The sequence below is a fragment of the Euprymna scolopes genome, chromosome 41 (genome assembly GCF_053919585.1).
Source record: "Euprymna scolopes isolate OS-2025 chromosome 41, ASM5391958v1, whole genome shotgun sequence".
Lineage (NCBI taxonomy): Eukaryota > Metazoa > Mollusca > Cephalopoda > Sepiida > Sepiolidae > Euprymna > Euprymna scolopes.
This window is the reverse complement of record NC_136522.1, coordinates 69,854,936-69,880,916: the sequence shown is the minus strand read 5'-3', so window position 1 is coordinate 69,880,916 and position 25,981 is coordinate 69,854,936. Positions and strand designations below refer to the sequence as shown.

General features: G+C 33.2%; 1 protein-coding gene across 3 annotated transcripts in view; it reads left to right on the top strand.

The window, feature by feature from the left end:
* The window catches only part of LOC145266607 (DNA-dependent protein kinase catalytic subunit-like), a 396,502-nt gene that overhangs the window by 270,474 nt on the left and 100,047 nt on the right, over positions 1-25,981 (top strand). For all 3 annotated transcript variants that reach the window (XM_080122502.1, XM_080122501.1, XM_080122503.1), the window contains 5 exons: positions 1,935-2,033; positions 8,862-8,970; positions 16,915-17,026; positions 20,699-20,882; positions 21,694-21,823. In XM_080122502.1, the coding sequence (XP_079978628.1) occupies positions 1,935-2,033; positions 8,862-8,970; positions 16,915-17,026; positions 20,699-20,882; positions 21,694-21,823 (634 nt within the window). The remainder of the gene's footprint in view (positions 1-1,934; positions 2,034-8,861; positions 8,971-16,914; positions 17,027-20,698; positions 20,883-21,693; positions 21,824-25,981) is intronic.

The window sequence follows — 25,981 nt, the reverse complement described above, 5'->3', positions numbered from 1 at the left end:
AATTCTTGGTAAAATTGTTTATTACAAGAAATATTCTACTGCATTCTAATCGTCCATGATCTCCAGCTCTCAACCCCACCAACTATACACATAAATTCATTGCATTTTACCACTATTATTAAATAGTGAAAATGGTTTAGAAATGAAAAAATAATTGATACTTATCCAGTGTTAAAAGAAGTGTTTATTTATTATTTATTTATTTAAACGTTTCTGTTACTTTTACTTCTAAGGGTCCTTTTAAATGTCTGTGTTCTTACATATATGTGTGTGTGTGTGTGTGGGTGTGTATGCTCTTACGTATGTTACGTGCAGTTCACTGTTATATGTGTGTGTGTGTGTGTTCTTATCCTTACCCCATTTCTTGCCATGAAAGTCTTCGAGACGTGTACGTGCAAATGTATAATGTGTGCATACCTGCTTGCCTTGGCCAGCGGATGATGCCTTCTTGGATGCTGGTCTCCATCTCGTGGGGAGTGGTACTTACTGCTGCAGACAGATGCATTAATGAACACAAGATGGGATTTGAAGCTTCAATCATTTATTCAAGGCAAGCCTATATCTCGGACCCTGGTTGTTGGGGGAGAGACCCGAAATTTCCTGTCTGCTTCATCTGCAGCCCAAAACCACTCTCTGCCCATGTAGTCGTCAACCTGAAGCCTACGACCACAATTCCCGTGTCACCCCTAATTTCCGATGCATCCTATATAGGTTGTTCAAAGGTGACTTGAGTTTGATGCCTGTCAAACCCAACCTTTTGACCCTGTTAACTCGCTGATGGGAAATCAAAATATGCCTACATAACTTTCTATTTCTAAAACTACCTAGATAGCATTTAAGCTGGGATTCCCAATACTACACGGAATCCCCCCCCCCATATGAAAAAAATAAAAATCTCAGGGGTGTAAGTTCTATTATAGAAGCGTTGATTTAATTTGAATAAAATAAAATATGCATCAGGTGAGCTTCAAAGTCAAATTACAAGATTACAAGAAATGGATGTACATCACTATTAAACGACTCGGATGTAAGCGTGACACAGAAAATAACACCCGCTATCATATTATTATATAGATAATGTGTCACATCAATCAGGATGATATTGTGGTGTTAAGTTCTCAAATTTTCAAAGTATATCTCCTCTTCAGGAGAAAGAAAAAGAAGTAAAAAAACAAGAAAACTTTTTCTGCCTCCTGAAGATGAGGTATACTATAACAGAGCGCATATGTGTGTGTGAGAAAATCAGCAGCAGCTGTAGGATAGCTGGCTAGCAAAAATATTAGCAACAGGAGTCGTTAAAGCATGTATGCAAATTAGCAAGTGTGCCCGAGCTTGCGTCACAGAAAAAGAGAAAAAATACACCACAAGGTCGAGAGGAATAGCAAGTTGCAGGCCGAGCAAGATGGGCATGTAAATATGACAAGGAGAAAATGCTGGCTGGCACTGGCATCAGGTGGCAGCAACAGAGACTTTTAAAAAGCATGTATGTGAAAAGAAGAGTCACGCATAAATGCATTACATTTGCACTTAAAGAAAATGCAGAGTCGGATTTTTATTTCTTTCCTTTTTTTATTTGTTTGTTCCTTTGCGACAGTGTCAGACGGTGTGTGGGGGTCGAGAGATATTTGAGCTGTAGCAATACAGTTAAAAAGTAATAGCCATGTTGTAATACTGTGAAAATTTGAGAACTTAACACCACATTACCATCCTGGCTTGAAACATTATGTTGGTAAATAAATATTTTATAATTGTAATGTATTGAAATCTTCAGTATTGGCATTATTCGTTTTACGTTGTTGTTGTACCCAACAGTGGTTTTCTACAAGACTGTATTGTCTTAGCCATCAAGCACAAATCCTTTCATGCAATATTTCAAGCAAACCGAAACATCGTCCTGTTAAACGGCTGTTTTAATTTTGTTCCTTTACATTCAGGGTCAGTTCAGCAAGGATCTGTCGATGATGTTTCTATTGCAAGAAAAGTACAGCCGTGCTCTTCATTACATCCAAAGCGCCATGATCCGTTTTCTTGAGGTAATTCAGGATTTTCATTTCTTTAAATAATTGTTATATATTATTTATTTTTTTTAACCAAATCATTTTATAGGCAGCATGCAGCCATAATCATTTTATAGGTAACATGAAACTGATAATCATTTTATAGGCAACATGCAACACATAATAATTTTATAGGCAACATTCAACACATAATAATTTTATAGGCAACATTCAACACATAATAATTTTATAGGCAGCATGCAACCCATAATCATTTTATAGGTAGCATGCAACACATAATCATTTTATAGGCAACATTCAACACATAATAATTTTATAGGCAACATGCAACACATAATCATTTTATAGGCAACATTCAACACATAATAATTTTATAGGCAACATGCAACACATAATAATTTTATAGGCAACATTCAACACATAATAATTTTATAGGCAACATGCAACACATAATCATTTTATAGGTAGCATGCAGCACATAATCATTTTATAGGCAGCATTCAACACATAATAATTTTATAGGTAGCATGCAACCCATAATCATTTTATAGGCAGCATTCAACACATAATCATTTTATAGGCAACATTCAACACATAATAATTTTATAGGCAGCATTCAACACATAATCATTTTATAGGCAACATTCAACACATAATAATTTTATAGGTAGTATGCAACCCATAATCATTTTATAGGCAGCATTCAACACATAATCATTTTATAGGCAGCATTCAACACATAATCATTTTATAGGCAACATTCAACCCATAATCATTTTATAGGCAACATTCAACACATAATCATTTTATAGGCAACATTCAACCAATAATCATTTAATAGGCAACATTCAAATCAATAATCATTTTATAGGCAACATTTAAATCAATAATCATTTTATAGGCAACATTCAACCCATAATCATTTTATAGGCAACATTTAAATCAATAATCATTTTATAGGCAACATTCAACCCATAATCATTTTATAGGCAACATGTAACCAATAATCATTTTATAGGCAACATTTAAATCAATAATCATTTTATAGGCAACATTCAACCCATAATCATTTTATAGGCAACATTTAAATCAATAATCATTTTATAGGCAACATTCAACCCATAATCATTTTATAGGCAACATGTAACCAATAATCATTTTATAGGTAACATTCAACACATAATCATTTTATAGGCAACATTCAACCCATAATCATTTTATAGGCAACATTCAACCCATAATCATTTTATAGGCAACATTCAACCCATAATCATTTTATAAGCAACATGTAACCAATAATCATTTTATAGGCAACATTCAACCAATAATCATTTTATAGGTAACATTCAACACATAATCATTTTATAGGCAACATTCAACCCATAATCATTTTATAGGCAACATTCAACCCATAATCATTTTATAGGCAACATTCAACCCATAATCATTTTATAAGCAACATGTAACCAATAATCATTTTATAGGCAACATTCAACCCATAATCATTTTATAGGTAACATTCAACACATAATCATTTTATAGGCAACATTCAACCCATAATCATTTTATAGGCAGCATTCAACCCATAATCATTTTATAGGCAACATTCAACCCATAATCATTTTATAGGCAACATTCAACCCATAATCATTTTATAAGCAACATGTAACCAATAATCATTTTATAGGCAACATTCAACCAATAATCATTTTATAGGTAACATTCAACACATAATCATTTTATAGGCAACATTCAACCCATAATCATTTTATAGGCAACATTCAACCCATAATCATTTTATAGGCAACATTCAACCCATAATCATTTTATAAGCAACATGTAACCAATAATCATTTTATAGGCAACATTCAACCCATAATCATTTTATAGGTAACATTCAACACATAATCATTTTATAGGCAACATTCAACCCATAATCATTTTATAGGTAACATTCAACACATAATCATTTTATAGGCAACATTCAACCCATAATCATTTTATAGGCAGCATTCAACCCATAATCATTTTATAGGCAACATTCAACCCATAATCATTTTATAGGCAACATTCAACCCATAATCATTTTATAAGCAACATGTAACCAATAATCATTTTATAGGCAACATTCAACCAATAATCATTTTATAGGTAACATTCAACACATAATCATTTTATAGGCAACATTCAACCCATAATCATTTTATAGGCAACATTCAACCCATAATCATTTTATAGGCAACATTCAACCCATAATCATTTTATAAGCAACATGTAACCAATAATCATTTTATAGGCAACATTCAACCCATAATCATTTTATAGGTAACATTCAACACATAATCATTTTATAGGCAACATTCAACCCATAATCATTTTATAGGCAGCATTCAACCCATAATCATTTTATAGGCAACATTCAACCCATAATCATTTTATAGGCAACATTCAACCCATAATCATTTTATAAGCAACATGTAACCAATAATCATTTTATAGGCAACATTCAACCAATAATCATTTTATAGGTAACATTCAACACATAATCATTTTATAGGCAACATTCAACCCATAATCATTTTATAGGCAACATTCAACCCATAATCATTTTATAGGCAACATTCAACCCATAATCATTTTATAAGCAACATGTAACCAATAATCATTTTATAGGCAACATTCAACCCATAATCATTTTATAGGTAACATTCAACACATAATCATTTTATAGGCAACATTCAACCCATAATCATTTTATAGGCAGCATTCAACCCATAATCATTTTATAGGCAACATTCAACCCATAATCATTTTATAGGCAACATTCAACCCATAATCATTTTATAAGCAACATTTAAATCAATAATCATTTTATAGGTAACATTCAACCAATAATCATTTTATAGGAATATGCAACCAATAGTAATGTTATAGGATCTTTAAACCAACGCAGTTCAAGTGAAAACATTATTACATAATTGCATGTCATGGCAAAATAAGTATAAATTCTAAAAATGATTAAAAATGATTCAGTAGAAAAATAAGTGCAAGTAAAAATAAAATTTATTGAATTATTGAGTCTTATTGAATGTGGAAGAGTTGTGTCACCAATTCAGTATGACAAATAAGGGAGATAACTCTTGACTTAAATCAAGGGTTTGCCATCTTTAAACACAATATCTGGGAACCTAATTGTGGATGATTTTTTATTTAAAATAAAGTCTATAATTCAATAAATTCTATTTTTACTTATAATTATTTTACGATCATTTTTCGTAATTTTTAAAAATTTATATAAATTCTGCCACAACACATTAGTACATAATTTTTTACCTGAAATGCATTGGTTTAAAAGATAACCAATTTATATAAGCACCAAAAAAATAAATAATTATCCTGCCTATCGGATTCTATCCGACAATTTGATTTGGACTTAAATAACGTAGAGCAGGCTGTCTGAAGATACTCATTCCCTGACCTAAAATGCACCAAACGTTGATATTATGGTTTCCCCCCCCCCTTTGCCTTTGTAAAACTAAATCATATTCTGCAAAGTTAAAAACGAAAATAACAGTTTTCCTCTATAAAAGAACCAAACCAAACATCGAAATAAATGTTTAAAGTTGAAACCTTTTTTCTTAAATTACTGGATTTGGCATTGAATAACTCCAAAAAAGGTTGATATGCTGTAAAACAAAACGATCACCTGTTGTATTCTGTGCTCTAACAGAATAAATCCAAAAACTAAAATAAAAATCTCAGTCATTAATGAAATAAACCTTGAAAATAATTTCATTGCCTATTTAGAATTAGCTGGCAGCCCAGCATCGCTCGGATGTACAATACGCTTAAACATGATATTTCAATTCATGCAGATTGCATATGAATTATTATATAGTCAATCCTCTATTGATTATTATATACTAGCGGCTGGGCCACGTCAGCACACACAACGCCGAGTCAAACACAAAATCGAGTACATTCAACATCGTCTTTCTATTGACGCTTACCCTGTGAACTCGGAGTATGGGAAATTCCCATATGCGCAAAACAAAATCGCTGAAAAAACAAAAATACCTAACTAAGGATAATGAGTAAACGTTGGATAAAATGATGCTTAAAATTATTACGAACTTGCCAGGATTCGAACCTGGAATCTTCTGATCTGTAGACAGACGTGTTATCCATTGCGCCGCAAGTCCTGTTCGTATGCCGAAAGATGTTGCCGCGACTGTATACAGACAATGCTAAATTCCATTGACATAGGCAGGTAATTTTTTCGACAATTGCATGAAACAGCCCAAACCCCCTTATTTCGGGCTTTTTGTGTGACTCAGCGTTATTTGTTACGAACCATATAAAGATAAGGATAGTCTAGGGACTCACAACTTTCAGGAAAAAAAAAAATTTTCAGTTCGGTGCATTGGTTTTATTGGTATACACACACACACACACACATAAATAAATAAATAAACATTTATTAATAGGATAAATTATAAGTAATAATTTGCCTGGTTGACTAATTTGCAGAAGAAATTTTTAAAAAATAAATAATAATGATAATGTCATTCATCAAATTCTGTCTGTGTTTGTTTACAATATGTCAGCTGATATTTGGGCTTGAAAAAGTTACTTCTAATTGATGTTTAGTTTTAAAATATGCAAACAATCAAATGATTTGCAGTGGTTTTAAATGGTACCTCTTCTTTTATTGTAAACTGAATTCATTAATAAGAAAAAATTAAAATAAAATGGTGAGATATACCCGGGCTTGAACAGGGGATCATTTGATTTGTAGCCGAATTCTCTACCACTGAGCTATATCTCCAGATTATAATAAATCTGTTTTATAAGAAGAAATGATTTGCTGAAATTTTATTATCTCCCTTGCCGGTGTAACATAAAATATTCCCTAGCAAAAATTATTCTTTTTTAGCTATAAGAGAGAAAAGCTACTTTTAAGATCAGAGTTTTATGATTTTCTATATAAAACATATCTATAAACACTGCCAGACATATAAATGTGTGAAATTTGCAAAAGGTAAGCTCAGCTGTTTTGGAACCTATAAGGATATAGAAATAGATAGTTAAGTGAATGAGTTCACGCAGGCGCAGAAATGAACGTCTGGCTGGAGGCCAGTTAAGCTCCTGCTTTCTGCTGTTGTTTCCCCACAATGTTGGGAAAAACCAGTTCCCCCCAAAAGGGGGAACTCTGGCAGTGTCCAAATGAATAGCAATTGTCTGATATGAAGGGTTTCCCCCACATTGATCAAAGCTGATTGCCTTCAAGACGTATCGGCCCGGAAAGCCAAGCGTTAGTGTTTTTGCATTCGATTAGTTTCGCTTTTATACAAAAAAGACAAACTGAAAACCAGAGAATTTTTTTTTTAAAAATCGATCAAAATAAAGATAGAGACGGCATCCGTTTTCGAATCCTAGATATTATAATCTAGGAAGTATAAGGAAACTTCTCCAAAAATAGTAAAAACTTTCTTGGATATACAAAAACGCGCGCATTTTACCTTTTATATAATAGACTAGCGAGGGTACCCGGCATTGCCCTAGTGTTTGGGGGTGTAAAAGAAAAAAAAAGTTTTGGTAGGCAGGTAAGCTCAAACCCGAAGCCTTGAGGCGAATAACCTGATAACTTACCACGACGCTACAAAGACAGAGAAATAAGAATGGTTGAAATTAAACGATTAAAAAGTTAAGTGACAGGTGCGTGAACTTAATGAGGTCAAACATCACGCCATAGGGGAATGAAATCCCGCACTTAACTTTGGCTGCGGGGCAGTTTTTTTGTTTTGTTTCCCCAAAATGTTGGGGGAAAACCAGCTCCCCATAAAATAGGAGTATTCAAATGAATAGCAATTGTCTGATATGATGGTTTTCACTGCATTGATCAAAGCTGATGGCTTTCTGGACGTCCCTGGCAGGAAAGCCAAGGAACTGACTTCACTTCGATTAATTTCACTTTATTTATACAAAAAACACCAACAAACACGCGATAGAATAGTGCAAATTTTATAAAAGTTGATCAAAATAAATCTGGACACGACGTCCCATCTCAAATCGTACTTATTGGGATTTAGAGGGTATATAAAAAGCTCTAAGAAATAGTAACCCCCCACCCCTTCCCTCATGGACATACAAAAACATGCACGCCGCTTTTGCGTTTTATATATATAGATAAGAGACAAAATACTATTTTTAAGATTGATTGTTCTCGTTTTTCGATACTTATCAGATGAATTTCTGTACAAAACATATCTAAGAACACTGCCAGACATATAAATTACCTTTGCGTGAAATTTGCAAAAGATAGGCGCAGCCGTTTCGGAACCTATGAGGAACTCACACACAAAGTGACTTTTATATAACAGTAGAGATTACACTTAATTAAAAAAAAAAAAAATACAGAAAAATCTTTATGGTGTACGTACTCGTTATGGAATGAAGATGTCATATTCCAAAAATCGCATAAATTGGTCAAGTTTTTTTTTTTTTTATTAAGAAAATCAAATTTTATGAGGAAGAGGTAGGAAGCGGCCATGTTGATTTAAATTTTGCCAAAATTCAAGGGTGACGATTCAATTCGACTAAAGAGATTTTGTTTGTATTTAAAAATTATTAAAACATTTTAATTGCTAAAAAACTGTAAAATTTGAGGGGGGTTTTTATTAAAAAAAAAAATGATCACTTTATGTGACTTTTGGAATATGATATCTTCGTTCCGTGACGAGTAAATATATCATAAAGATTTGTCTATTTTTTGTTTTTTTCTTAATTAAGTGTAATTCTGAATAAGCGACATAATTGAAAAATGTTATTTCTCATTTTCAGGATTGGCAAAGTACGGACATTCTAATGAATCCAAGTCGTGTCTACATGTTGCAAAACTTGCAGACGATGATAGAAATGGAAGAGTTCCTCAAATTCATTACAGAAGAAAGTAAGTGTATCTATATATAAAGTTAGCTATGTTTGTCTGCTTAATGTTTTCACCCATGAGCAATCAATAAACCTCATAAAATTAGTCTTTTCATACATGCACTTTTATTTGGATTCTTCAGGCTACTGTCCTCATCTTGAATGTCATTTGCAGGTTTCAGTCGCTGTAACCTTCAGCCTTCTTCAGATGTATCTTATCTATCGAACTCGGGAATCTTTCTGTCAAACTTGGAGAATCTGCAAGTAATTCCGATCAGAATCCTTAATTTAATCCACGGTGGTAGCATGCTCTGTTTTACGTCAGCCATGACCAAGTAGAAGCCCAAACTAATTCACAATTGTATTGAGTCCACAGTCATGGCTTAGTGGATAAGGTACTTGGTAAAATTTAGTTGTAAATCACACTCTCATGGAGGTTGAAGGTTCAATTTGCAGTGCGGACGATACTCAGGACTTCTACCAGGTCATAGTGGACAAAATGAGATCATGCTATCCTAATGGATTAAATAATGGATTAAATAATGGATTAAATAAAGGATTAAATAATGGATTAAATAATGGATTAAATAAAGGATTAAATAATGGATTAAATAATGGATTAAATAATGGATTAAATAAAGGATTAAATAAAGGATTAAATAATGGATTAAATAAAGGATTAAATAAAGGATTAAATAAAGGATTAAATAATGGATTAAATAAAGGATTAAATAATGTATTAAATAAAGGATTAAATAATGGATTAAATAAAGGATTAAATAATGGATTAAATAAAGGATTAAATAAAGGATTAAATAATGGATTAAATAAAGGATAAAATAATGGATTAAATAAAGGATTAAATAATGGATTAAATAATGGATTAAATAAAGGATTAAATAATGGATTAAATAAAGGATTAAATAATGGATTAAATAAAGGATTAAATAAAGGATTAAATAATGGATTAAATAAAGGATTAAATAATGGATTAAATAAAGGATTAAATAATGGATTAAATAATGGATTAAATAATGGATTAAATAAAGGATTAAATAAAGGATTAAATAAAGGATTAAATAATGGATTAAATAAAGGATTAAATAATGTATTAAATAAAGGATTAAATAAAGGATTAAATAAAGGATTAAATAAAGGATTAAATAAAGGATTAAATAAAGGATTAAATAATGGATTAAATAAAGGATAAAATAATGGATTAAATAAAGGATTAAATAATGGATTAAATAATGGATTAAATAATGGATTAAATAATGGATTAAATAAAGGATTAAATAATGGATTAAATAATGGATTAAATAATGGATTAAATAAAGGATTAAATAAAGGATTAAATAAAGGATTAAATAATGGATTAAATAATGGATTAAATAAAGGATTAAATAATGGATTAAATAATGGATTAAATAATGGATTAAATAAAGGATTAAATAAAGGATTAAATAATGGATTAAATAATGGATTAAATAATGGATTAAATAAAGGATTAAATAAAGGATTAAATAATGGATTAAATAATGGATTAAATAATGGATTAAATAAAGGATTAAATAATGGATTAAATAAAGGATTAAATAATGGATTAAATAATGGATTAAATAAAGGATTAAATAAAGGATTAAATAATGGATTAAATAATGTATTAAATAAAGGATTAAATAATGGATTAAATAATGTATTAAATAAAGGATTAAATAATGGATTAAATAAAGGATTAAATAATGGATTAAATAATGGATTAAATAATGGATTAAATAAAGGATTAAATAATGGATTAAATAAAGGATTAAATAATGGATTAAATAATGGATTAAATAAAGGATTAAATAATGGATTAAATAATGGATTAAATAATGGATTAAATAAAGGATTAAATAAAGGATTAAATAATGGATTAAATAAAGGATTAAATAATGGATTAAATAAAGGATTAAATAATGGATTAAATAAAGGATTAAATAAAGGATTAAATAAAGAATTAAATAATGGATTAAATAAAGGATTAAATAATGGATTAAATAAAGGATTAAATAATGGATTAAATAAAGGATTAAATAATGGATTAAATAAAGGATTAAATAAAGGATTAAATAATGGATTAAATAAAGGATTAAATAAAGGATTAAATAAAGGATTAAATAATGGATTAAATAAAGGATTAAATAAAGGATTAAATAATGGATTAAATAAATAATTAAATAAAGGATTAAATAATGGATTAAATAAAGGATTAAATAATGGATTAAATAAAGGATTAAATAATGGATTAAATAATGGATTAAATAAAGGATTAAATAATGGATTAAATAATGGATTAAATAATGGATTAAATAAAGGATTAAATAATGGATTAAATAAAGGATTAAATAATGGATTAAATAATGGATTAAATAAATAATTAAATAAAGGATTAAATAATGGATTAAATAATGGATTAAATAAAGGATTAAATAATGGATTAAATAAAGGATTAAATAATGGATTAAATAATGGATTAAATAAAGGATTAAATAATGGATTAAATAAAGGATTAAATAATGGATTAAATAATGGATTAAATAAAGGATTAAATAATGGATTAAATAAAGGATTAAATAAAGGATTAAATAATGGATTAAATAATGGATTAAATAATGGATTAAATAAAGGATTCAATAATGGATTCAATAAAGGATTAAATAATGGATTAAATAATGAATTAAATAATGAATTAAATAAAGGATTAAATAATGGATTAAATAAAGGATTAAATAAAGGGTTGTGTTCGAAATTCTGTGCAAGTTCCTGAGTTTGACTGAAAGATTCCTAAGTTCGATAAGGTACACCTGAAGAAAGTCGAAAGTTACAAATAATATGGGGGTGGGTGTTTCGGTCGCTATAATCTCCCACCTTCTCCAGATGTATTTTAATGAACTCAGAGATTGGGTAGATTCCGGAGTAATTTGCAATTGTAGTTTGAATGTCGCCTGCACTAAGAATTGAACTTTCAACCACCAGAAGGAAAGTAGGTGGTTACATCAACCAAAATGTTGTGAAATAATTCTTAAGGTGGGAACAGTAGTCTGAAGAATCAAAATATTATTGTGAAGGGTTTGTCGGAAGTATTCACGTCGAGGGGGGACAAGTGCTTGTAGTTCGTCAGTGCATTCACCATTAAAGTACTTGTAGAACAGACAGAGGGATGCAACATTTCGTCGATGGAACAGAGGCTGAAGTTTAGATGACAGTTCAGGACCTATCAGGTTGGCGACTCTCTTTTGAACCCTGTCCAGGAGTGAGAGACAAGTAGCAGGTTCACTAGCTCAAACGTGACAACAATACTCCATATATTTTTTTTTTTTTTTTTTTTTTTTTAAATTACATTTTCACCCCAAACAAAGCACATTGCCACTTTGGTGTAGGGGGCTACTATCACGGGCAGCCACTGCTGGGGCACTATGTTGGGATTTGGGCAGCAAGATGTTGGTTCACGTTGCACTTGAACTTCTGCACGTAAGTACAGTTGGGGAACCAGGGACCTGGGATGGAATTCCAAAGTCCAGCGGTTCTGGGGAAGAAACTACTGGAGTAGAAAGATCTTTTATATCTAGGGATCTCTACAGTGTGGGGTGGGATTTTGCAGCCTGTCAGGTCTGTCAAGGGTGTTCACATCGTAGGGGCACAAGTGCTTGCAGTTCGTCAGAGCATTCACCATTAAAATACTTGTAGAACAGGCAGATGGTGGCATTATAGAGGTACAGGATACTTTCAGGTGTAAGTAGTTTTCTAGCACGGTAGAGAGAGCCAACCTTCTTTGCAGCAATGCTCTCAAAGTATCTATTCCAGGTCATGTTCCTTTGTGGTCCTATAAGAAGTCCTAAGTAATTCGCAATTGTATTTTGAGTGTCGCCTGCACTGAGGATTGAACATTCAACATTAAACATACATGCACGTATCATTATTTGGATTCTTTGGACTATTGTTCTCATGTTGAGTGTTATTTTTGATGGTTTAATTCATAACCTTAGTTAATTGTGAAGTAAAGAAAGTGAACATACCTTTGTTCTATTATACCACCATCCGCCGGTCAGTGAGGTGTGACCGACAGACGTGTTATAGTAATTGTCTTAAAGCAGTCTCGAGAAGATATGAAGATGGCTGTCATTAGGGACTATAAGGAGAAAATCATACCTGAGATTTTGTATGTGCCGTGTGGCTCCTTCTTCTCTCAGGAAACGTCTTGACCTCTTTACCCTTGGTGGCGTTCTGACTGGAATTTTGTTTCTTCATGTTCCGGACCATTTCGTTGCTTCAATGAAGGCGTTTATGAAGGCATTTATGGCAGACACAAGAAAGACGACACGTGACATAATTGTAATATATACAGAACATAACTATTTTATTTTACACTAGCAGGGGTGCCCGGCGTTGCTCGGGTGTTTGGAGGTGTATGCTGTGCAAAAAAAGCAAAAAAACAAAAAAAATGGTTAATTTTTTAAAACTTTGACCCCTATTATGACCCCTTAAAATTTATAGTTTCGGGCTCAAATCACTTTATTAAGTTAGATCCAGGTTCAAGGAACCTATATCTAAAATTTCAAGTGTCTAGACCCAAAATTGTCGGAGGAGTTTGGTAGAGTTCTTAAAGGTCAAATCGTTGAAATTTGACCCCTTAACAGCCAAATTTCTGGCTGACACCCGTCACATCGATTTTCCCAAATCTCAGTACCCGGTATTTTAAATTTCGAGTCTATAGACTAAAAATTGACAGAGTTATTGCGTAGGGAAATGTACACAGACAGACAGACACACAGACAGACATGTTCACTTTTATAGATATATAGATTAGAGATACAATATATTACAAAAAACTTTTACAATTTAAAACTGGACAATAAGCTTTTCAAAGCTAACTAACCTAACTAGTTTGGAGGGAGGGGGTGCCTCTCCCCCTCGTTTATGGAGAAACAGAATATGCGTCTTCACTTAATGGTGTTCGTGCGGGAAAAAAAAGAGAGCTCTAGGAAAGGGAATTATTGGAAGGCGTTTCTTTGTATCTCTACGCACATGGCCAAATAACCACTCGGCCATGCCGCAGAGTGTGTTAGAAACAGTGGCACAAAGAAATAGTGCCACAAAGAAATAGTGCCACACTATAAATAACTTCATTTGTGGAAGGTATATCTTGAAGATGAAAAAGAAACAAATGAATTAACAGCGTAACATTTTTTAGCACACGAGAGACAGAGAAATCCACGTCTGTTTATTTTTACATGTTTACACGAAGGAAGCTATACAGCAAAGAGGAGGGCCGCTTTGCATTATGTGTCCATTTATAAAAAATAATAAAAGGGCGATAACTCAGAGAGCCTAATTTAAAGTCCATGGCATCAGTTAAGACAAAGGGAGACAACTGTTCATAGTCCATGTCACTAACAAATTTGGCCTTCGGGACAAGATCAAAGTGTAGTATCTGTTCTTCAGATGCTGCACTTCAATTTCTTGTTCTCTGTCAGTGGAGGAGAAATCCTTCACGACTGAGACAATTTTTATTTTTGTTCCTTTTCTCCACATTAAAAAATGACCCTGGTGTCTAACTCTGTCCTGTGAGGAGGCATTGTAAATAGGAACTCTTCAATATCTTAAAATAGATGAACATTGCTATCCCAATAATTTTCACATTTCAATCAATTTCAATCAATGTAACCCTTGATCTTCTTCAGGTGTATCTTGTCAAACGCGGAATCTTCAAATTCATTGTCAAGAAATACTTGCCGAAACTCGTACTTACTACATTATTTTATCCTTATTAACAATCCTCTCATAATATTCTTCATCATTCAACTGATAATTCATCCGTCTCATTTAATCTCATCCTCAAATTGCTTTTGGCCTTGATAAGTGATGACTTCTTAGGGAAAAAATGGATAAAATAATATTATAAGGACGATTTCTGGCAGTTATTTGTGTGACACTGTTTTTGAAGATGACCATGTTGTACACTGCAGGGAAGCGTAAAATCTTTTGCCAAAATTACAGCATTCGACATTAAATGAACTGAAAAGAGTTGATATGTCGTAAAAAAAAAAAAAAAAAAAATCATACCAAACACCATGAATAAATATTTGAAGATATAAAGAACTTGAAGCATGAAAACTGTTTTCCAAAATTACTGGATTCAACATTGAATGACCCAATAAAGAGTTGATATGCCGTAAAACAAAACAATTAAACCAAGCAACCAGACTTTATCATGACGACATGTTGTCGTCTTTCACATTTGCAGTTGCCAAGTGTGCGGGTTATCGAGTCCATCCAGCGCGTCCGAAGCCGAGATTGAACTCATTACACAAGTTTGTAGTGTAATTCAAAATCTTGTCGGTAACTGAATACTTGATGCTTCGCCAGGGCTATCAGGGGTATTTTTTTTATCGTGACGCCATCACTAGATGGGTTGCCTACCACGGCTTCGCCTTCCCAAATGGTCACCCATCTGGTACTGGCCACGCTCGTCGTTGCTTAACTTCATTGATCTGGCGCGAACCAGTCTGTCAACGTGATTGTGCCGTGGGGGTCATACACGGATATAAAAAATAAAATAAAACAAAGCATAAAAATCACAAAAAAAAGCAGGTGCTCGTCTGAACTCCAATCTCTGCCCCCCCCCTTTATCTGTGCCTAAATCAAAACGTGGATTCCATGAACAAAGCTTCTTTCTTAGAACTGCACGCCTGTGGAACTCTGTTCCGTCTGCCTGCTTCCCACCTGACTACAACTTGGATGTCTTCAAGTCCAATGTTAACAAATTCCTAATGAACCGCCCTCTTAAGTAAACACTTCATTAAATCTCCACACTAACGTACTGTACTTGCAATAACCCTTATCCCTGAGTGGCTCCCGGGCCTTGATAATTGGTGACCACTGTGTAAAAAAAAAAATTCACTGAGCATGTATGTGACATCATCGATCCTCTGATGCTAAGGTCTGTATCCTAGTCATCAGTTGATGTCAGCTCATCTCAATCTGCTCTGAACCGCAACCTGCGTTCCACTGTTGTAAAGTCGTAAATTTCCCCAACTCTCTCGCTAAACCTTGCAAACCCGAGACTGTCTGCAATTGTCGATAAACTCACTGATATACCTAAAACTGCCCATAAACTAACTTTAAATATTTCTGGTCTTTTATCCGCCACACGTTGATTAACAATCCTATTCAGCTTTCTTTTGTGTACCTTGGTGAACAACTTCCTCTCGATTGTTCTGCTGATAAACTTATTTCAAGAATAAGTGTTAATGAGATGGATAGAAAAGCCAGAATCAGTTAGGGGTGAAAAGATTCCATAAAATGGGAAGAGGAGGCGGTCATAGCCAGTTTTCCAGAGGAGAAGGAGGAGTAAGAGTTGAAGCTGAACATTTAAGGCAGTTAAGCTGTTCTCATTACTACCTCATCTTGATTAACAATTCTGTTTTAGCTTTCTTTTGTGTTTCTTGGTGAACAACTTCCTCTCCATTGTTCTGCTGATAAACTTATTTCCCTTTTTTTGTTATGTTTTTACCCATTTCTTTTTTTACTTTCAATACTTGAGGGTGGACATGGATAGTATTAGATGATAAAAAGTTATGGTTTACCGACAAGACTCTCATACCCCAACCTGTCGCTGTCAGCTTGCAGGCGATTTGACCTTTATCTTTCTAGCACTAAATGACCTGAGTTATTTTCATACTCAGTGCAACTTCTCTCTGCAAAAATAATGTAATCTCTATCGACCCCAAGTCTGGTCCAAGGCCATAAAAAAGAAGCGCCTATCATTGCCTTAAGCCATAAATAAGCATTTCTAAATTTGTAAATACCTATGAGATCAGAATTATGCTGCCTAGCTTAAAGGCCACTCAGAATAAGGTTTTTAAGTTTGCTTTATGAAATTTAAATTCATTGAAATGACATAATTTTTTTTTTTTGTCCTTAGAAAACTTCACATCGATGGATGGTGTAAAACACCTTTTAGATCTGTGGATAAAACGCACTCCCAGTGTACTTGAAGATTCCGTGGTTGTATGGGATGACATCATCATGAACAGGTAAAGTTTTGAATAATTTGTTTAGTTTGTTTTGTTTTTGTTTTTTTAGAGGTTAATGTAGTTTGCTTGAAGCATTGTTTAGTGTGTCTGTATATATACAGTAAATGGTACTTGTACAGTTTAGTCAAGACATTAAAAAATGAAAATACCAAAAAAAAAGTTTAAATACCGAAAAAAAAAATTTCTCTTAATTTCATCAAGTAGTTTTTTTACAGCGGAAAAACACGTTTTTATGAGCGCGCGTTAAAGGCAGCCCTTTTTGATTCCAAAAAAAATTTTGTTTGAATTTTAGAAATGCCAAAGGGAGATAACTCCAGTTAACGCGCTGGCACCTCTTCCCATCTTTAATACTAGTTTTTCTTCCTTTTTCTTTTTCGAACATTTTGCTCGGTATCATAAAAAATTGTTTTTTCGCTGTAAAAAAAACTACTTGATGAAATTAAGTGAAATTTTTTTCGGATTACTTTGTTCCATAACGGATACATACAATTTAAACTTTTTTTCGATATTTTCATTTTTTAATGTCTTGACTAAACTGTACAAGTACCCAGTAAATTTATAGAAGGCAATACAATGCAGAGGTGTAACGGATAAACACGAACTGAAACAAATTAAGATATAAACGGTGGAATAAGCAATAAGCAAATTCACCATTTATTAATATAATGTATATATGTATTTTTTTCTCTCATTAATAAAATCTATATATGTATTTTCTTTTATTAATACAATATATATATTTTTATCGTTTATTAATAAAATATATATGTATTTTTTTTTTATATTTTATAATTGCATTGCTTTTTTTCCTTGCATCAATATGGTCAGATGTAGGTTCTGTATTATATGATAAAAATAATCTTTACTTTCAAATGCTTTTTTTGTTTGAAATATCTTTTAATAAAATTGTATTTTTTAAATTAAAAAAAAATATTTTTTAGACTTTAAAATCCATTTTAAAATAAAGATTAAAAAATATATTTTTTATAACATATTAAAAAAAAATATTTTAATGTAAATATTATTTTTAGTCGGATTTATTTACTTTTGTTTGTTTGTTTTAATGGTACCAGACGGTGTGGGGGTCCAAGAGAGTGTTTAAATTGTAACGAATGCGGTTCGAGCTTTAACGGCCACATTATATGGCTACCTACCGGAAATTCTATTCTTTGTGTTTATCTGCAAGTTTTTACAATTCAAAGCTTCTCTGGGTTGATACTGCCGTTCTGTTTGGAACAACATTTCTCTTCCGAAACTGACATGACTTACGACTCCAAAGATATTGGCCCCCTGTGACGAAATGCAGCTAACATTAATGCTTTTTAATTGTCTGTATTTTTGAGATGAGGTGTTTTCATTTATTGAGATTGTCGGACTGACTTCCTCATCTTGGTTGTTATAGTCACAACGTTTCGGCCGTTTTGCCCTCCGGCCTTCATCGGGTGTTTTGTATCGAACTGGGGAACCGTTTATTAGGAGTCTCGAACCCAACCCGTTATTATTATTATGGGGGTACCATGTTCGGACTCCAGCTAGGCTCTGGGATTAATAGTTGCTGATTCTCTGTTTTGTTTTCTCTGGTTCGAGACTATAACAACCAAGATGAGGAAGTCAGTCCGACAATCTCAATAAATTAATGCTTTTTGTTTTTACTGAAAAAAATTGGGGGGGGGGGTCACATTTTCCCTTGAAGTGAAAGTGCGAATATAGGGGAATACTTATCTCCCCTTTCTGTCGCTTTAATGTGTGGCATACTGTTTTAGCCCATAGCGATACACAATAGCAGAATAAATGAATTTTCATAATTTTTTTTAGATATATTACTATTGTCGACATGACAAGTAAGTACTGTGTTTTTTGCTTAAAATTACATTTTAAAAATAGAGCTGTCGACTATCTTAACAAGCACCAAGAAATGTGCAAGACAGCCTGATCTGGTGCTACCAGATTAGGCTGTCTGAAGATATTGTCTTCCTGAGATAAGGTCCTGGATATGACCTTAAACTATATCCAGTGGTGAGGCCCCAGCTTGTGGGCTTTGGGGAGTGTGGAGCCACCCTTTAATTACCATTGCTCCCAGGTCCACTCTGACCCGGAGTGGTAGTACCTGTTAGGGTTCCAACTATGGTTTAAATAGAAACCGACGTGAAAACAACAAATATATTCTATTAAAAAAATTTTTCTTCAAAATCTTTGGATTCGGCATTAAATAACTCGAAAAGGGTTGATATGCCGTAAAACAAAAACAACCAACAACCAATCCTGAGATGAAATGCACCTGACATTGATGCTTTTTTGTTTTTCTACTTCCTTTTGCAAAACTTAGTTATGTTCTGCAAAACCAAAAACAAAAACATCTTTTCCCCCTTTTGTCTTTCTATCTCCCTCACTTCCTGACTGGTTTTCTAACTTAAAATGTACCAAACATTAATACTGTAACCCTTTCCCTCTCCCATTGCAAACTCATTCATGTTCTGCAGGGCAGAGAACAAAACCAATAAAATCCACTATAAAACAACCAAACCAAACACAACAAACTAGCGATTGAAAATACAAAAAGTTTGAAGAATAAAAAACTTCTACAAAATAACTAAATGCAACATGAATACTATTTCCAGAATAACTGGATTCAGCATTAAATAACCCGAAAAGTGTTGATATGCCATTAAAACGAAACAACCAAACCAAACCAGATATGCAAGTATTAAGCGCTGTTGAGAGTTCAAGGTAGCAGTATAAAAAGACAATAGTCTTTTTGTTTTGGGATGCTGCCTTGTTTGCGTGCGATTGTTGGTTAGAAAGCAAAAAGGAAAGAAAAAAAAAATGGCTGCTGCTGTTTGCTATGATGAAAAAAAAGCAAGCATTTCGAAAAACAAAATAATCCAACTCAAGTATGTGCTTTATTTTTAACTCATAATTTACGTGACTGAAATAGGAATTAATTCTTTAGATATGTTTTTTCGGTCACGTAAATTATAGTTAATTTTTCACATTCTTTCAACGTAGCCAAACAATCAATTCCTTGTTTTGCAAACATCTTTACACTTGACTTAATCAATACTGTTCAAACTTAATCAGTACTGTTCAAACTTAATCAATACTGTTCAAACTTAATCAATACTGTTCAAACTTAATCAATACTGTTCAAACTTAATCAATACTGTTCAAACTTAATCTATACTGTTCAAACTTAATCTATACTGTTCAAACTTAATCTATACTGTTCAAACTTAATCAATACTGTTCAAACTTAATCAATACTGTTCAAACTTAATCAGTACTGTTCAAACTTAATCAATACTGTTCAAACTTAATCTATACTGTTCAAACTTAATCTATACTGTTCAAACTTAATCAGTACTGTTCAAACTTAATCAATACTGTTCAAACTTAATCAATACTGTTCAAACTTAATCAATACTGTTCAAACTTAATCAGTACTGTTCAAACTTAATCAATACTGTTCAAACTTAATCTATACTGTTCAAACTTAATCTATACTGTTCAAACTTAATCAATACTGTTCAAACTTAATCAATACTGTTCAAACTTAATCAATACTGTTCAAACTTAATCTTCCTCTGAGGTCATCAGATCTAAGTCTGTCTTTAAGATGCACTTCACAACCATTCTCTTATCATGATGTTAATTTTTTTTTTTTTTTTTATATAGACTGTCATACATGGAGATATTCCGTGAAATGAGGGAGAAAAATCTTGCAGGAGAAGCGATGGCCGCAGACGAGAAAAACTGTTTCCTACAAAATAAGCGGAAGTTGCAATTAATGCTTGTACATAATTCGTGTGCGCAGAACAATTTTAAGTTGGCCCTCCAAATGCTCAAAAAAACTGTTAAGGTAATACCAAAAACTGTTACGATAGAACAATTTTAAGTTGGCCCTCCAAATGCTCAAAAAAACTGTTACGGTAATACCAAAAACTGTTAAGGTAATGCTAAAAACTGTTACTGTAGAACAAAAACTGTTATGGCAAGATGAACACTGTTAAGGTAGGACAAACACTGTTAAGGTAGGGTGATTAAAAAGCAAAAGGCAAAAAAACTGAAACTTTTTTTAATTAGAAAAAGTTGATTTCCAATAACGGCACATTCTCTATTGTTGTAATTTCTCCCTTTCTTTCTCCATCTTTTTCTATTCCAGTTTTTCCCCTTTTTCTCCCATTCTATTTTTTTCTCTCTTTATCCCCCCTCTATCTCTCTCTCTCTCTCTCTCTCTCTCTCTATATATATATATATATATATATATATATATATATATCTTTCTCCCCCTTTGTGCTTGTATTTTCGAAATATTTCTTTTTCTCCCTTCCTTCCCAACCCTCTCTCTTTCTTCTCCCTCTCTGTCTCTTTCTCTCTTCCCTCCTTCTCTCTCTCTTTCTCCCCCTTCTCTCAATAGTAATCAAATGCAGTTCACACGATTAGATCTCATTAAACCTTGTCCTTGAGTTGTTCTTGGCCTTGATAAGTGATGACCCAACAATAATAATAATTTTTTAAAAATCCTTATCCTCGAGTGGCTCTTTGCTTTCGCTGGCAATCATTTCTCTTTCCCTTCTCCTTGAGCAACTTTTGGCCTTGATAAGTGGTAACTCTTTTTAGTTAAAAAAAGAAAGAGAATAACATATTTTTGTTTGATTTTCTTTTTCTAGATTGAAACGGAATCTCTAGAGTTGGAATGGAGTCACCTTTATGCCGAGACGCATCATAAAAAAGCCAGCCTCAACACGAACTGGACCAACTCTACCATTCATGATTTTATGACTGTTTTCAGTAAGCTAGGTAAGTTAATTCACGTTTGAAAATAATTTTTGGTTCATTCCCAAACAAGGCATATTGCCACTGTGATGAGGCCAGATTTATAAGGGGAAACCTGAGTGGGGAGTTATGCAGCAAGATGTTTGTTCAAATTATATTTAAATTTCTGCATGCTGGCACAGTCATGGGATCAGGGAGGGAATTCCAAAGGCAAGCAGTAAGTAATTTGAGTAGAAAATCTTTCGAGCATCTTCCGACCTCTACAAAAAAGTGGTCGGGGGTACTTATATTGGGGAAGCGTACAAAGTCGGTAAGTTCATCAGAGCACATTCTGTGGAAGTGCTTGTTAAACAAGTGCAACTTTGTGGTGATAAGACAGAAGTCGGAGCTTCGGGGACAGTGCAAGACCTATTAGGTTAGAAATTCTATTTCATATTTTGTCCGAGAGAGAGGGGTTCGAGGTTGGAGCACTAGCCCAGATGCAACAACAATACTCCATGCATGGACAAATCGTGGCTATATATAGAATATTGGCAGATGCAGGAAATTTTCTAACCTAGATGAAGCCTACTTTCTTTGCAGCAGACTTGGCAACATCTATGTACTTGTGTAACCTCAAGATTGTTAGGTCTCCTTGTTGGCTGTAGCTATTTGTCTACTTATACAGAATTGCTTGAATAATTTTTCTCAATTTTAGATATTATTTATCCGGAGCAAGGCTGATGAAGAAGATGCAAACTTTGTGGGTGTTTGTTTTGTATGTTTTGAGTTTTTACTGGACATAGATAACATACATACATACATACATACAGATAGCTGCCCTTTATATTATATACTAGTAGGGCTACCCGGCATTACTCAGGCCATATGAAAAAAAAAAAGAAAGTGAAGTTGTGTTTGACTACACTTGCTATTCTTAGGATATAAAAAAAACTTTTTAAAATAGTATAATAAAACGTTAATGTTGCAGCTTTGTTTAACTTTGGCATCCCCGTTGTTCTGCGAGACTATGAACATGGCGGCGTATGCGAAAAGAACGTCCCCAGTAATGTTTAAAATCAAACATTTCCCCGGTTTATTTGGAAATGAGATTTTTTCAATCCGCTTTTTTGGAAATGAGATTTAATTATAAAAAAAAAAAAAAAACGGGTTTGTGTTACTGTACACATAGATTCGAAAAAGTTGTCAAAAACAAATGTATAACAAATAAATGTTATCAAAGGTAAGATAAGTTACTTTTCTACCTAACTGGATATATTTTTTTGTGTTTTTATTCACTGTAACATGTTTATTCAGCTCGAAAACCATACAGTGTTTACCGATGTATTGGAACTTTTAAGATGGCGTCTGATTCTCTCTTTAACACGGTAAGTGTGGGAAAAGATGTTATAAATAAAAAACCGGATAAAATACTGTTAAAAACTCGCTCAATATATGTTACCGTGACATAGGTTGACATATATTCGGCGGGTTTTTAATAGTATTTTGTATAGTTTTTTATTTATAACACCTTTTTCCAAACTTACAGTGTTAAAGAGAGTGTGAGACGCCATCTTGAATTTTTTAATACATCGGTAAACACTGTATGTTTTTCGAGCTGAATAAACATGTTACATCGAATAAAAACACAAAAAATATATCCAGTTTGACAGAAAAGTAACTTATCTTGCCTTTGATAATATTTATTTGTTATATATTTGTTTTTTGACAACTTTTTCGAATCTATGTGTACAGTAATACAAACCCCAAAAAACAAGATGTTTCTTTTTTTCTTTTCGAGATTTTTTTTTTTTTTCAAGATGTTTTTTTTTTCTCTCAATTTGTCACTTTGCATTAAGCCAATTTACAATAAAAAAAAAAAAAATACAAAATTTATTTTTCGAAATTTTGTAAAGTTAAATTTAGATCCATGAGGGGGACTAGTGATGCAAACTTTAATAGTCATCTACAAGAAATCCTCTGGCGGTGGCAAATCGAAAACAATTATTTTGGGAATATCATGTATTGAAAAGATTCAGAGAATATGTGCCCCCTACAACATCAGGACGGTATTCAAAAGCGAGTCAATACTCAGACGACACCTGGTACGAGTGAAGCCCCGCATGGATGAGAACATGACCAAAAACTGCATATACTCCATTCCATGCAGTTGCAGAAAGGTTTACAAGGGTGAAACATGCCGCCCCCTTAAAGTAAGGGTGGAAGAACACCGAAAAGCGGTAACTAAAGGGGAGACGGAAAAATCGGGTATAGCCAACCATGTCTGGATGGAGAGGGGGGATCATCGCCCCCTATGGGATGAAGTAAAAATAATAAACAGAGAGACCCACTGGAAAGTGAGAAAACTTAAAGAAACAGCTCACATGCTCGGACATAACAACCTACTGAGCAAACCAAGCATAGAGCTGAATGCAATTTGGACACCTCTGATAGAGAGAGAAAACCTTGAATAACAACATAGGTTTAACATTAACAAAAACCAACTAAGAATTGTCCTAGTGACATATGGCCGAGTGGTCCTAGATGTTGTATCAAAGTTTACAGTTACCCAAAGGTGCTGAGTTCAATCCTGAACGAAGGCAGTGAAAAAGTAACATTGAAAAACAGAGAATCAGCAACTATGTCCCAAAGCCTAGCTGGATTCCGAACACGGTACCCCCGTAAGAATAATAAAGGGTTGGGTTCGAGACTCCTAACAAACCGTTCACCTGACGAAGGCCGGAGGGCAAAACGGCTGAAACGTTGTGACAATAACAACCAAGATGAGGAAGTCAGTCCGACAATCTCAATCAATGAAGACAACTCATCTCAAAAAAAAAAAAAATACAGACAATTACTATCATGTATTGGGTACAGTTTTTTTTATGATGTTTGATTAATATACATGAAAAATGTAAAAAGAAAAAAAACTTTTGGTTAAAGAAATTTAAAAATTTTATATTATTAGGTTGGTGCAAAAATAATGTTTTTGAATCAGATATATCTTCGTCAAAAGACCTAATATAGAAGATCAAAAAGTCTATTTTTTATGTATGCAAAAGTTTGTTATAAAGTTCAAATAAAGTTTGTAATGTAATTAAAAAAAAAACACCTCATTTTTTTATCTATATATATAAAAGCAAAAATGTGTGTTTGTATGTATGTATGTGTGTTTGTATGTATCGCAAAAACTTTCAACACGGGTCATGGATTTTCGCCAGATTGGTATCATTTTAAACTTCCAACCTTCGCCCGACAAATATCGAAAAATTGGCCAAAAACGTTAATTCCTTCACCCTGAAATCAGCAGTTTTCTACAGGGGGGGGGGTCAGCAAAAAACGTCCTCTCATAACGTGTTCGGTTCTACACATGCGTCATACGATGTCGTAACCTGATTTAGTTTAAATATTTGAAAAAGCGACACAATTTCGTTGACATCGTCTTAGGTCAGTTGCTTAGAGCGCGACCTCATTATCTAAAGGTTTTGGGTTTGAATCGTGGTGTGAGATGTCTCTTTTTTTTCGATTTTTTAAATTTTAATATTGAAGCAGGGTTATTTAAGCCATTTTTCGTTTTTTTTATTTTTAACGTTCGTTTTCTTTTTTGTTTTTTATTTCGCTTATTCTTAGGTTTTCATTAACCCCCCCTCCGACCACACACACCGAAAACACCCGGGCAACGCTAGGTACCCCCCCCCCCCCCGCGCTATATAAAAGCGAAAATGTGTGTGTGTATGCATTTTTTCTGTATGTCCACTAAAGGCTTTTTTTGACGAGCTTCTCAGGGGGGTTGCTATGTCCTACAACTGTTTATAACCCTAACCCTAACCCTAACCCTAACCCCCACCCTAGATAATAATATCTAGGATTTGTGAACTTCGCGGCTAGATTCATTTACATCGACTTTTACACAATTCTTGCTATTTCGGTCCCTCTCATGTTGATTTGGCTGTTTCGTATAAAAGTGAAACTAAGGCGCAGTTCTCACCCTACAGACCGGGAACGTCCAGAAAACAATGGACATTTGATCAATGTCGGTTTTCACCGTCATATAAGACAATTGCTTTCATTTGGACACTCCCCTAATAAAGGGGGGGGGGGCTGGTTTTCCCCAATGTGTTGGGGAAACAAAACCAGACAAAGTTGGGTAAAAAAACAACCCAAAAGAACTACCCCGCAGTTAAAATCAAGTGCAGAATTAAA